Genomic DNA, 13,028 nt, shown 5'->3' with positions numbered 1-13,028 from the left:
ACAACTGAAGGGAGGAGTCACTTCAGTGGTTTTCTTTTGTCTCGGTCTTATTTTGAGGTGAAAATTATGATCTAAGGTGGATCAAAGCTCTATAAAAAATTGCATACATTTCCAGCTAGAACATTAAACGCAATTAACTGTTTTGGTGTTGTGGTTTATCAGTATCGATCACTTATTGCAACACGTTTCACCGCTTTCTCCTTCTATGCACCATGGACATGGAATGAGCATCAAAATCTAATTTCACTACATGCGCTGCCTTCTTTAAACACATTCAAAAGGCAACATATTCTGTTGCAGTTGAATTCTTAAGACACTTAAGTTTAAATAAAATGGCACTATACTGCACATATGCATCAGAGACCATGTTATTGTTTTGAATATTTTATTCAGTTCAGAAATCGGAATGGCAATACAAACCATCAACTGCTCGGCTCCATGAAGTCTGTAAATGATGTTTAAATATGGTTGCTTCAATGTGTGGTTGGTTCAATGTTTGTTTTTTTGAAAGGTTCAATTAATCTATTCTGATCTTTTCCATTCAGTCAGTTTCTCATCTGTTGTCCTGGATGACCAAAGAAAAACCTAGCCTTGCTAAAAGGTACACCTTGAGTGTTAAACATTTAGAGCCAACTTCGGTCTTCAAATTTAGTTTGGGGGGCATTCCATATAAAAATCAGCTGACTGTGACCAACCTGACCCCTTGGAAAAATGTCATTCCATCAGAGTATAAATAACACACAGCAAGATGGAATTTTCTTTCCTGCCCCCATAACACAAAAGAACTGAATCTAGAGGGAGATAGGGATTTTTTTCATGGAATTTCCAAGCAAACAGTTGTAATAAAAAAAAACCCCAACAGATTCAGAGCTGAATGGATTCTTACTAAACAAGGAATGATTGTGGGGGAAAAAGCACTTAACACTGCCACTGTTGCACCTCTCTGAAGTGCAGATGTAGAAATAGTTACCTTTAAAACAGCAGAATATAAACATGTTTTCAAAGTATTCCTAAAAACCCTGGACTTACCTGACTCTGCAGGACTCCAGCAGACCCCCCAGATTCAAGGTGAACTAAGGCTGTTGTACTCCAATTAACGCTTATGCACCTAATGGTGACAAGATGCAGTTTTGGGCACGGAGGAGGGACATGGTGAAAGGTGAACTCTGATGAAAGATATGAGGTGTAGAATTCCCAGAAGACCAGACATTTCTTCAATTGTCGTAACGATTTTGACAAATTTCTTGGACGATTTTCAACATGAAGGAAACGGACGATCACTACAATTAATATTATATTTGATAGATGATCGCTGAGCTTTTGAATAAACTTTACATGGAGATATTTTAGCGCAGAGCATGATTTTGAGCTGTGGACTTTCTGGACAAGTACGTTTTATTTTGGAAAAAGGTCGACAATGGACAGCAACATGTAAACGTCTTTTGGTAACTGGATTAGAAACGTTGAATGTGTCAAACCTACATTTTAGTAATACGTTTCACAGAACGCCATATCGAGTTTTGGTTTTTGATGGTAATGCTTGAGACGATGGAACAAACGTGCAGACTAGATTTAATATCATAAATGATTTAGTTGCGTCTACAGTCACAAGTATCGCCAAGAGACGGTTCAGCTTCTACATTACAAGCCACATCAGAACACTGATTATTCAAACGTGAAAATTACAATAAAAAACACGCCTAACTCAGACGTCAAGCATTAGAAATACTACATCACAATGACAAACTAAAACAACCAGGAGTAAAAAAATCCGAATGAAAAAGTCCCAAATTAATTAAAAGAAAACAGACGAGGACGTCGCCAATTTGGTTCCTCCTCTGAGCATCTCAGGGGAACGTTACGCGCTCAGCCGCAGACAGGAAGTGGATAGCGTCACGTGCATCAGGAGGCAGCGAGAGGCGACGCAGTTGGACGACGATCCTGGAAAAGAGCAAATGACACAAATGAACTGCGGCTGATGTTGTAAAATTGTTTCATCGTGATAACCTACATGACGAGTTCTATGTCTCGAGACTCGCTCTTCAGTCACACTGACCACAGACTGGACAGTCTGCTTTCGTCTGATTTTGCCACACATTTAGTTGTATTAACTGAAATCCAAAGTTAGTGCACAGGTGTGCTTTAACAACGATTTTGCAACTTTGTACGCTTTGATTTTTCAAACCTTTTTCCCCACAAGATCTGGAGCGTGCGGGACAGATCAATAGCTGCACCTTCTTTTACAGTGACAAAGGGCAATTTCATAATATAAATAGACACCAATCTACCTCAGTCCTATTCTCACCTTCACATGGACGGACCTTGCTTAATAAGCGTAGCGTGCAGGCGGTGGCGGGGGCAGCCGCTCTGCATAGGGGTCCCTGGCACGTGGAACTCCGTATGCCGGGCCCCGGGAAACGGGAGATAGCCGGGAACGCTCATAGGAATAGCCATTACCGGGAGGGGGCATTGGCGCGTTAGGCGGCCTCCTGAGGGGGCTGCGATCTCGAGCGTAGTACGAGGATGGAGGAGGTGGAGGGGGGCGACGTTCATACGGATCAAGCGACGGGGTCATAAGACGGTCTCGAACGACGGCTGACGGAGGAGGGGGAGGAGGAGGCGGGCCACCACATTGATCCTCATAGGAGGCCATACCATACGGACGGGTTCTGTACTTCTCATAGTAATCTACCACACCGTATCGGTCCCTCTCACCCTCATAAGGACGGTCGGGATAAACAGCTCGTCTAGGGGGAGGGGGTGGCAGGGGAGGGGCTGGGTAACCTGGGGGAATATGGCCAAGGCGGCCTCGCATGTAGCCAGGTGGAGGAGGCTCGTGCCCCTCTTCTGGATAGTGTGGGGGCCAATAGTCTGGCGGAGGAGGGGGGTAGTCATCCCTTTCGTCATGTCTGGGGCGGCTCTTGGAAATCTGGACATGGATGCGTTTATCTACAATCAAAGATTAGAGAAAATAATGATCAGGTTCGACATAAGCAAATCTATTTCGAGTAGATTTGCAGGACACAATTTTTTACCTTTAAATTCAGTGTTATCCAGTCCCTTGATGGCATCCATGGCCTCATCGGAGTTGGACATATGTACAAAAGCAAAATTCTTGACAATAGCACACTCTGTGACAGTACCATACTCTTCAAAGAGAGCACGGAGCTCTTCATCAGATCCCTTCTCAACGTTTGCTACATGTAGCTTGACGGGGCCCTGGTTCTTCCCATGGCTGGCCTCCACGTTGATTGGTGTCCCGTGAAGCTTGTAAAGGTGCAGACTTCTGATGGCTTTGGTGGCCGCCTTGCGGTCATCCATGTGAATAAAGGCGTAGTTCTTGATGATGGCACACTCTGTCACTGTCCCATACTGAGTGAAGAGTGCCTTGATTTCTTCCTGGTCTGCTTCTCGGGGCAGATTCCCCACAAATATTTTTACCATTGTAAAATCCTGTGTAATTAAAAAAAAATATATATCAAAAATTTTAAATTAGATGTGTATGAATAGAAATGAAATCAATTGTAAAACACCTATGTATAAAGGGTTACCATGAATCTACGGTGCAACATTATGATAAACAGTGTTTAATAGCTCCTGTTTTACGGTCACAGCGGTAAATTCTCTATGGTCCACCGCAAAATGGCTGACTACTGTTTCGCAAAAGCAGCAAGCCGACAGTTTTCTGCAAGATTTACGAAACATTCTTTGAAATTATAACATTTATAGGCCAATCTGTTGCTGCTCACGCGTCTCGGTGCTTAAAACAAAGTCTGAACGCACCTCCCGGTGTGTGTTTTGCAATTTAGCTTGTGCTGACTGTTAACTACGGTTAACTTGCTAATCAAGCCTCTCTGTTATACAAAGCACCTCTTTGCAAGAATACGTAGGCCAAAGGGCGAATACTCAAAGTCTCGATAAACATGTACGGTATTTTAAAAACCGCTTTTGATTGTTAACATCGACATTGTGGTGTGTAAATGTTACCTTACCGATAGGAAGCCACAACAAAGAATTGAATTCCTTTGCCGGAGATTTACCCACTTCCGCTTGGTTTCTTTCTTCTTTTTTTCACTTCCTCTTCGACTTCGACTGCTCTTCTCGAGTCACAATAAAACCACAGCGACCCCAAGAGGACTCAGTAATCATTACAATTCTATGGACAACGGCAGCGTTTAAAAAACTCCTACGTTTAAACTTTAGGTAGTCCAAGTTTGATAAATAAAGTTTGATAAGACCTTATTTGTTTCCTATTTTTTCAATATTATGAGAGGGTCTAAATAACAACGATTGTTTGATGTCCTCAACGATCTCACTAACTCGAATAATAACGAATGACCCCGACGCCTCGTGATTCACATTTGTCAGGTTAATAAAATGTTTATGAGTTAAACGTCTACTATATGCTCCCGCAATGGTTGTAAACACCACAGTGGCCATAAAAAGAGAAAAGCATGTGGCGAATCTGTCGCGCTGTTTCACGTTGCATCACTGGGGAATTTCCGGAACTGCGCTGTGACGTTTACGTGTTCACGTAAAAAATCGTATGTTTAAAAACTGCAATTCACACATTCAAAAATAGCAAAATAGATAAATTGAAACAAAAGGAAGCAGTGGCTCCAGTAACGTTTTTCTTATTAATAACCACAAACACAGTGTTGTGTCCAATGTTGTTGCCAACTATGGGGAAAAAGGCTGGTTCTTAAACATGATTTTATTATCTAACTAATACTAAAATAACTAATACTACACCCCTGGCTGATTGTACTCAATTCCATTGTAAGTCGCTTTGGATAAAATGACATGTATGTAATGTAAAACAAACATAATATTTCTACAGTGATGTAAAAGAGAGCCCGAACTGAGCAAAAGGGACATTTGGGAGTTTTCCTCTATTCACGACTATGTGACCTCATCCGAGACTTTTTAACAATTCGCACTTGAACGCAGCATTCTTACCACTTGGTCTTGTGAGAGGGGAAGTGTCCTTGTTTTCATTACAAGCTGCAACAACTTCATTTGTCTGTGAGAGTTTGGGGGAAACTGCATGTGACGCTGGGGACGAAGTGAAAGCATCTATCTGGCTCTTCAAAAAATAAGCCCATCATCAACATACAGGTAAGGGACAATATATTATATACTTTTAAATGTTTGTTTAATTTTGTGTGACTGTAAATGCTCCCTTTTGCTACATTTCTAATGTATGGGTGGTTTTCTGTCCTTTCCATGACCAGTCACTCATTTACTGATCTTACAAGGAACTGTTTTCCACAATGAGCGTGTCCCAGACAATGGAGACCGAGGAGGATCTCCTGACTTGTCTCCAAATCAAGCTTTACCACCCTCAGCAGAGTTGCAGGGGCATTTATGGGGCTCTGCCTCTCGGGAAGAGGACAACACACACAGCAGATGACCCCCTCAGGCTGGGCAGAGACGCCCAGGCCTGTACCTACACCCTGGCTGACCCTCGAGTGTCCCGCAAACATTTGGCCCTCTACGCCTTTCACACACCACACAGCCCGAACATGATGTTCACCATCCAGAACCTGAGTCAGAAGGGAAAGCTGTCAGTTAACAGCTCAGCTCTGGGCTTCCTGGAGAGGATGGATCTCCCAAATAAGGCCCTGATCCGTTTCGGAGAGTATGAAATTCTGATCATCCATGAGTCCGGTGAGGCCAAGGCAAGCTTTGAGGTGGAGTTTGAAGTGTTGACAGTGCCCCCATCCAGAGAGACGTGCATGTGTGTTCCCAGTATGACACCAGTCATGGACACAGGCTCATGTGTCATGAATGGTTTTCAGTCTGGTTTCACAGCACTCGGCCCTCTGGAGACTGATGAGACTCTTTCATAATGAACCTTTGCCACTTTCCCACTGGTTTTGACTTGTTTTTCCTTTCTTTTTCACTTGCAGTGGAAAACATACATTACATTATAAAACATGCATGCTAACAAAAAAGATTCCCTATTTTGAATGTGAAATCAGTGTTTTTTTTTATTTATTACTCCATATGTTAACAAGCTGTATTTTTTCTATGATGTATTTTATTTTTTAAAGTGCAAATGCAAAGTCTTGAAGACACTTTCAACTTGAGCATATTAAAAGTGTTTGTTGGTAAACATGCTTGTGTGAATGTGGTTTGACATTTCAAGGAATCTCACGGTCACTAGACTAGACACTGATTATAAAACAGTGGTAGAAGCTGATTATTCCAGAGTTGCTCAAGATTTGCATCGCTTTCACCCAGTAGAGTAATATGTTTGCAAGTCTTATTTCACTTGGAGCAAGTGAAACACCAGTACAAAAATGTAAAAACACTCAGTTATGAATAGATTATACACCAATAATCCACAACCTAAACATCTGCAAAATGCTTTTACACTTAAATCAAGCATTTGTACAAGCAGTGATTCAAAAGTGAAAGATTTTGTTCAGAAAAATAGCCTTGTATAGAAGAAAAAGTATTGATTGTACAAGTAGAATTTAATTTTAATACTTAACATAACCTGATTACGCAGTGTCGTTGTGGTTAATCACAATAGCATGTATCAGGAATTGAGAGAACAGCAGATATAACGTTTCACAATGATAGAAGTCGGCCCGACCAAACAACCTCCGGTCAACACAGTATTGAGCCTTTAACCGCCCACCATTTCTTGGAAAGACCGAGGGAGTGTCAGTGTCATCTTTGTTAAGCAATGATCACTTTACATCTACCATGAATATTCCTTTACAGGACTTAAGTCTAAGCCAAAGGTAAAAGAGTTTAAGCAATTAAAGGCCAAACAATATGACCAATGTATCATGTAGGAAAAACATGGAATAAACAAGATATGCTGGGCAGAGACAGCAGTAAATAAAACAGTACAAAATTTAACAAACAAACAAATAAAAAAGAGTCACTATGAAGATATGAAAGAAAAACATTTAACAAGAATTCAGTTTTGATTTTAGGTTTAGTTTGGGTTCATGTCCTTTTCTTCAGATTTTTATACTGAAGTACTTTTAGTACACACAGAGGTTGCTGGATTTTAGTTTTTTTTACATATAATAAAAAATAATGACCATTACAAAAATGATCACTATCACATATATATTTTCCTTCCAAATCTTTCGCCTTCCTATCGTTTTTTTCCCCTTTTTTGTGACATAGGTTATTATAAATCCGATTATTACATATTTAAGGTCTGTGATACCGCATTTTCATCAGGTGTTGAATGAGGCTGCTCGTCGTGTTCACTGGTGTGTGCCATTTCCACTACTCCCACAGGAGCCAGGTTCTCCTCCTGTGGGAGTCTCCACACCCAGTATGTTGACATCATGGAGATATACACCAACAGGAGTCAAAATAACCTGCATTATCCTCCCTTGTCAGTGTCAGTAGACCATAAACCTGCATCAGGTTTTGTTTTTTTGCAGTATTGATAGCTATTATACCTGCCCCTGGCTGTACAGGTAATTTGTGGTAGGTGCACTGACCACATCTTCTGCCAAGGAGTGTTGATTTGTTATCTTACGTTGCATACACTGATCTACAGTTTGTCATTGGGAGTCAATGAATGTTGTCTATAAACAGAACCTTTCAAAAACAGAAAGGGTTCCTTGCGAAATGTTAAGCGGAACTGACTGAAAGGTTTTTTTTGCAGTTGAGTTGAGCAAAAGCTTTGTACCACTTTCCTTGGTCTCTTGTACAACAAAGTAGCAGCAGATTCAAAACATTAGCATTTAAATGTAGAAATTAAGTCGAAAGACTTCCCTTACATTTCAAACTCAACAGGACACAAAGAAATGTTCTATAAAGTATAATTTATTTGTTTTTTTTCCTTGCAATTGCCTTTAGACAATGGTGTTTAAAGGACAACATTAAAGGCCTTCTGAAGCCTTATGGTGACACTACAGTTTTAGCCTTCTCGGTTTCATCCGTATCAAAAGCGAAAAGGCCAGTGAACACCAAATGCAACAGACTAATCCAGCTTGCTCCCCCCACCCCCCACAGTCTCTTTGATTTGCCGATGTTTGAGAGAAGTTCATTAGAATCACTCCAAGTGATGGAACACCGAGTCCGGCAACATTATTCTTGGTTCATCAGCTGAATGGCAACGAGACACAGCCACGTTACACCAGGCCTGAACCAGTTCCAGTTCCTGTAAAAAACAAGGCATGCTTCAGTCAAGGTTCAAAGACACACCAGCCTCTTTAGATAATGAACAGGTACCATTCTCACCTTTTAGTACAGATCCACCTGATCTTGTCTGATGTTCAAAACATCCTGTGGAATCACTTGAACACCCATTATTCTCCACTCAAGCCTGGGAATAAAGTCACACGGTCAGTGACTCAACCCATCACTCAAGGTTTAAAAAAAAACTAAAAGGAGGAAAAAAAAAAAGGTTCCATCACGTATGCATCACCTACCGCTGTGTCATGACTACATTCATATACTACTAAATTAAGCAACTAAATCATCCAATTCTCTGAAACTGCACCTTATTTAAAGATTTGCTTCAACTAACTAAAAAAAAGACACTAATAAAGTTTTTTGTTACAGTACAGTAACAAAAAGCTTTACTTTTTTTTTTTTAATGAACATATTCTAGGTTATAGTGTTGACATTGAGTGTGAGAAACTGCATGTATTCAGTGAAATGGACATAACTGATAATATGACAATATCTACCTGTTCTCCAGGACACTGGACATCTTCCATGGATGACTTACCATGAGCTGGTACCTCCAGCACACTCTAAAAAACTACAAAGAGCACAGACACTAAGAATACCAAGACTGTATGCAAGTTGTGGTACATAATAAAAACAAGTTAGAATTAAGTCAAGAGAAATGGAAAGTGTGACCATGTGTAGTGTAAACAAACAAAACAATTAATACATGACAGGGCCAGCGCAAATGATTATTCTGCTTCTACCCGTCTTATAGTTTAATTTTTTTAACTCCTCATAGTGCGTCAGGGACAACAGAGCAGCCGATGGACGCACTTTAACAACGTCAGGACAGCACAGGAAACGAGGGTTGATGTGGACAAGTCAGAGCTGTGAACTTTACACTGCAAATGACTGCAAAATTAATCCTCAGTTGCTTGTTTGCGCAGGTGAACATGCGGAGACACAAGATTTTAGTTGAATGCAAGTCAGCTGTTGCTTTACAAAGAAAAAACATAATTTTCATAATTAACAATACAGCTATGCAACGTTTAAGCTGATCACTCAAAAGTGTGGAGAATGCAACGTAGCTTGTTAAGAGTCAAGCGCCTCGATATTACCGTATGCATCTGGTCTGGTGAACCAGTCAGTTAGCTGTCAAGTGATTAGGCTAAAAAGGTCTCGCAGGGATGGAATAACTCGACAGTTAAAACGTCATATTTGTTTTCAATCGTTTATTAAAAACCCTTCAAATGAAAAGCAAGTTGTGAAGTAAATAAAATCATACATGAAGTTACTAAAGAAACTATTTTCGCAAGAAAAAAAGTATAAAAAGAAAACCACACTGACACTTGATTTGTCATGCTAACATGTGTCGCAAATTTTAGATTATACAGCCTGCCACACCAAGAATTATATTGAAGCACTTCTACTCAATTATTCTTTACTGATTTTGATGACCATTTAGGGATTAACTACCAAGTTTGAACACACTTATCTTCCCTTGTTAAAAAAATGACGTCAGTTTCTCAGTGGGCTAATTCTTTTATGAAAAACTGAAAGGTAGACGGTGCACTTTGTGCAATACTGCGTCTCACAGGGGAAGAAGACTAAGCACCTAAGCCAGCATCCTATTCTATTCTGAAAAAACATCGTTATGGATTTTAACAGTGAAACAAGCAAAGGAAAAGAAAAAAAGCATTAACAAATCAGAAGAATACGTGAACTGTAGCCATGGAAGCGTATGTTTTAAATACGGGGGTTGTCCGCAATACGGTATCTTCCAGTAAGTCTCAGGAGAACGCAACGCAATCCGCCATAGACGAGGGGGATGTATAGCGCCACGTGCATCAGCAGACGACGACGACGACGATCTTGTCATATTCTAAACCTGAAAAGAGAGCACACACCACATGTCAAGGAGCGCTTTTTCCTCAGGGATCGCGCAAGATTGATTTTTGAAGCTAAAGTAGCAATATTTTAGGATTCCATCAGCAAAGTTTGGATGTTTGGTCGTTTACTCTTCTATAGGCTTAAATTCATCTGCAGAACTTAAGAGTTCTGGCCGATTGCTTCTTCGTCAACTAACGTATTTGGCTCATTCATTTACACACAGTTTAACTAAATGTTCAAGCATGTCAAATAAGTAATTGATGATGTCATTACACATTCTCTCTGGTCTCACCTTGTATCACACTCCTGGGTGCCTAATAGTCAGCATAGCGAGGAGGTGGTGGGGGCGGCGGGGGTGGCACCCTTTCTGCATAGGAGTCCCTGGGACGGGGGGCTCCATACATTGGCGTTCTGGACATTGGAGACAGACGGGAACGCTCATAGAACCCGTTACCTGCGGATGGAGCAGGTGGTGGGTGTCGTCTGATTGGGCTCCGGTCTCTGGCCATGTAGGCGGGAGGCGCATGTGCATGAGCAATTGGACGCCGCTCGTATGGGTCGAGAGACCCCATTCCGAGACGTTCTCTAACCAGTGCCGACGGAGGAGGCGGAGGGGGGGGGATGGCACGCCTGTCATCATATGGGCGGGCCCTGTATTTCTCATAGTAATCAACCACCCCATAACCATCCCGCTCACCATAGCCATGATCAGGATATGCTGAGCGTCTCGGAGGTGGGGGCGGTGGAGGTGGAGGAGGGTAGGCAGACATGCGGCCTCTGTAGGGAGGCTCTGGTCCCATCCCTGGGTAGCGAGGGGGATAATAGCCCCCTCTGCCTGGTGGAGGTGGATAGGGCTCCATGTCAGGAACCCCTCTAGGTCTGCTTTTAGATATTTGAACATGTATGCGCTTTCCTGGGGGACAGAAAAACATTGTATCTCAAATCTAAGACAAATAAATACGAGCGTAAGGGAACAGCAGAATTAAAAATGTAACATACCTTTAAACTCAGTGTCATCTAGGCCTTTTATGGCATCCATAGCCTCATCATAGCTTCCCATGTGGACAAAGGCAAAGTCTTTTACAATGGAGCACTCCGTGACGATGCCATACTCTTCGAAGAGTGCACGGAGCTCTTCCTCAGATCCCTTTTCTACGTTAGCAATGTGGAGCTTCACTGGGACTTGATTCTTCCCTCTGCTGAGCTCCACATTGATGGGTCTGCCGTGACACTTATAAAGATGGAGCTCCCGGATGGCTTTGGTGGCAGCCTTCCGGTCCTCCATATGGACAAACGCATAGTTTTTGTATTTGGCGCATTCCGTCACTGTGCCGTACTTAGCGAATAGAGTCTCAAGCTCGTCCTTCTCAGCGTCCTGAGACAGGTTTCCTATGAAGATCTTCACCATGGTTGGACCAGCTTCGCTCTCTGAAGAAACTAAAAAAGACACGCCGCGTTAGTAAAGGCCATCATGCAGTAACGGAGTATCCACTGAGAGCAGATGCTTCTCAGATAACGTCACTTTCAGGAAATAGAGAGCTACTGGCGACAAACGGCCGCCACGGAACAACGGGAATCACATGTGCCATCAAACACCATCGTTACATTTGTTGCAACACAATTCATTAAGTCAATTTCAATGGGAAATGTTTCCACGTTTGTATTTCCTGCCCGCGACGCTGCTAGCCGGGCTCAGTTGAATGGTATCCATTAGCAAGCTAAAGTTCAGCCATTTTGTTAGCTGTGAACGAACTCAATGAAATTAACGTCAGTCACTCACACTATACGACTGTTTCGACCAAAGTTGAAGACGTGTAAAACTGCATTACCGATCAACAGTAGCGGAAGCGGCAATAAATCCTAAAATACTAACCTCTTCTGGACGACGCGCAACCACACGAAATCCCAAGTCGATACTCCAAGATGACGAACAGGAAATGCCGGCTTAAGGATGCGAGCAAAGACGCGAATCTGATTGGCGAACGAACACGTCCCTCAAAAATACGGACTATGATTGGGGGAAGTAAGGAGACCCGCCTTTCGTTCGTCTTTTTTAAATAGACCTGAAATCAAATTGTTTGGTTTTGACATTTGATTGCTTCCCTTTAAAGGTTGTTTTGCATTATTTGGACTTTGAACTGCCTTTCACTGTTCAAAGGCAATACTCGGGCGAATTAAACGAACTTTTAAACAAACTATGCATCATACAGATATTTTTGAAGGAGCCCACATGTATGATTTGTGAAGTTTTATAATATCGGTAAGTATTTTCCAGAGGAGTTCATGTCTTCTCTTCAATAGGGCATGATGTTGTTGATTTTGTTCATTACATTCTAGATAAGAGGAAAATTAAGCAAGCTTTAAGTGCTTGGTTGCTGCAAAAGGCAAATGACAATGTTTCCTGTTGAATTACAGACTTTGTGTGCACTACATTCAGATTATGACTGTCAGATGTTAAATGTATTTGATACCAATTTCAGCACCTTTCTGGCAGCTTGACAAAATAAAGTCTAATTCTCCATGTCGATATACACATTTGAGCTCAAAACAAGCTTCTCTTGCATTAATACCTTTTCAGGTTGGAGCCTAAGAGGAAGGACAAAATGATTTTAAAATATCTAGAGTCATTACACGGTTTGCTGTCCGGGGAGGAATTAACTTGACCTTTGCTATTTGATATTTGCTCTTTGTGATAAAAGACAAAGCTGTTTTAAACCTCTGCAGTAGGAGAATAAATGTATACAACTCCATTTGATGAATAGCTCAATGACGACGTGAATAATATTTTTCAACTTGTCTCAGGACTCTGGCTATGGCAGTACATTTCCAGCAGAGGGAGACACAGGCTCATCTTTCAGAGCTTCTTTCAGCTTTTCAAGAAAGCAAAACATCATGTTTTGTTGGAATTAACCTATGACCTCGCCATTTCAATAATCAATATTAAAGAGAATCACCTGTGGCACTGAATGCAGCACTGGCAT

General features: G+C 41.6%; 3 protein-coding genes across 4 annotated transcripts; 1 reads left to right on the top strand and 2 right to left on the bottom strand.

The window, feature by feature from the left end:
* Positions 1–368: 368 nt before the first annotated feature.
* LOC122767181 (RNA-binding protein 4B-like) lies at positions 369–4,476 on the bottom strand. Its single transcript, XM_044022574.1, has 4 exons — positions 3,993–4,476; positions 3,036–3,453; positions 2,306–2,949; positions 369–1,941 (listed from the first exon to the last, which is right to left on the bottom strand). Exons 2-3 carry the CDS (start codon positions 3,442–3,444, stop codon positions 2,327–2,329), a joined length of 1,032 nt encoding a protein of 343 aa, XP_043878509.1. The 5' UTR covers positions 3,445–3,453; positions 3,993–4,476; the 3' UTR covers positions 369–1,941; positions 2,306–2,326.
* A 485-nt stretch (positions 4,477–4,961) lies between these two features.
* tifa (TRAF interacting protein with forkhead associated domain) lies at positions 4,962–6,118 on the top strand. Its single transcript, XM_044020221.1, has 2 exons — positions 4,962–5,118; positions 5,235–6,118. Exon 2 carries the CDS (start codon positions 5,274–5,276, stop codon positions 5,850–5,852), a length of 579 nt encoding a protein of 192 aa, XP_043876156.1. The 5' UTR covers positions 4,962–5,118; positions 5,235–5,273; the 3' UTR covers positions 5,853–6,118.
* A 1,667-nt stretch (positions 6,119–7,785) lies between these two features.
* Positions 7,786–12,003, bottom strand: LOC122765792 (RNA-binding protein 4.1-like). Of its 2 annotated transcripts, XR_006360007.1 has the most exons (5): positions 11,921–12,003; positions 11,047–11,484; positions 10,340–10,960; positions 8,224–8,749; positions 7,786–8,143 (listed from the first exon to the last, which is right to left on the bottom strand). XR_006360007.1 is itself a non-coding variant. In XM_044020219.1 (4 exons), exons 2-3 carry the CDS (start codon positions 11,453–11,455, stop codon positions 10,362–10,364), a joined length of 1,008 nt encoding a protein of 335 aa, XP_043876154.1. In that variant the 5' UTR covers positions 11,456–11,484; positions 11,921–12,003; the 3' UTR covers positions 9,375–10,045; positions 10,340–10,361. The 2 variants fall into 2 exon arrangements, 1 of the variants encoding a protein (XP_043876154.1); XM_044020219.1 differs by lacking the exons at positions 7,786–8,143; positions 8,224–8,749 and adding an exon at positions 9,375–10,045.
* Between the last annotated feature and the right edge of the window lie 1,025 nt (positions 12,004–13,028).

This window comes from Solea senegalensis, linkage group LG3 (genome assembly GCF_019176455.1).
Source record: "Solea senegalensis isolate Sse05_10M linkage group LG3, IFAPA_SoseM_1, whole genome shotgun sequence".
In the NCBI taxonomy this organism is placed as follows: domain Eukaryota; kingdom Metazoa; phylum Chordata; class Actinopteri; order Pleuronectiformes; family Soleidae; genus Solea; species Solea senegalensis.
The sequence above is the reverse complement of the archived record's forward strand: the minus strand, read 5'-3'. Positions and strand labels throughout refer to the sequence as shown.

Bases quoted from the DNA above. Each gene is read 5' to 3' on its own strand.
- LOC122765792 (XM_044020219.1), bottom strand. From the start codon at position 11,455: ATGGTGAAGATCTTCATAGGAAACCTGTCTCAGGACGCTGAGAAGGAC. The intron at 10,961-11,046 runs GTATGTTACATT...TCTGTCCCCCAG, and splicing joins AGATGACACTGAGTTTAAAG to GAAAGCGCATACATGTTCAA.
- tifa (XM_044020221.1), top strand. From the start codon at position 5,274: ATGAGCGTGTCCCAGACAATGGAGACCGAGGAGGATCTCCTGACTTGT.
- LOC122767181 (XM_044022574.1), bottom strand. From the start codon at position 3,444: ATGGTAAAAATATTTGTGGGGAATCTGCCCCGAGAAGCAGACCAGGAA. The intron at 2,950-3,035 runs GTAAAAAATTGT...CTTTGATTGTAG, and splicing joins GGATAACACTGAATTTAAAG to ATAAACGCATCCATGTCCAG.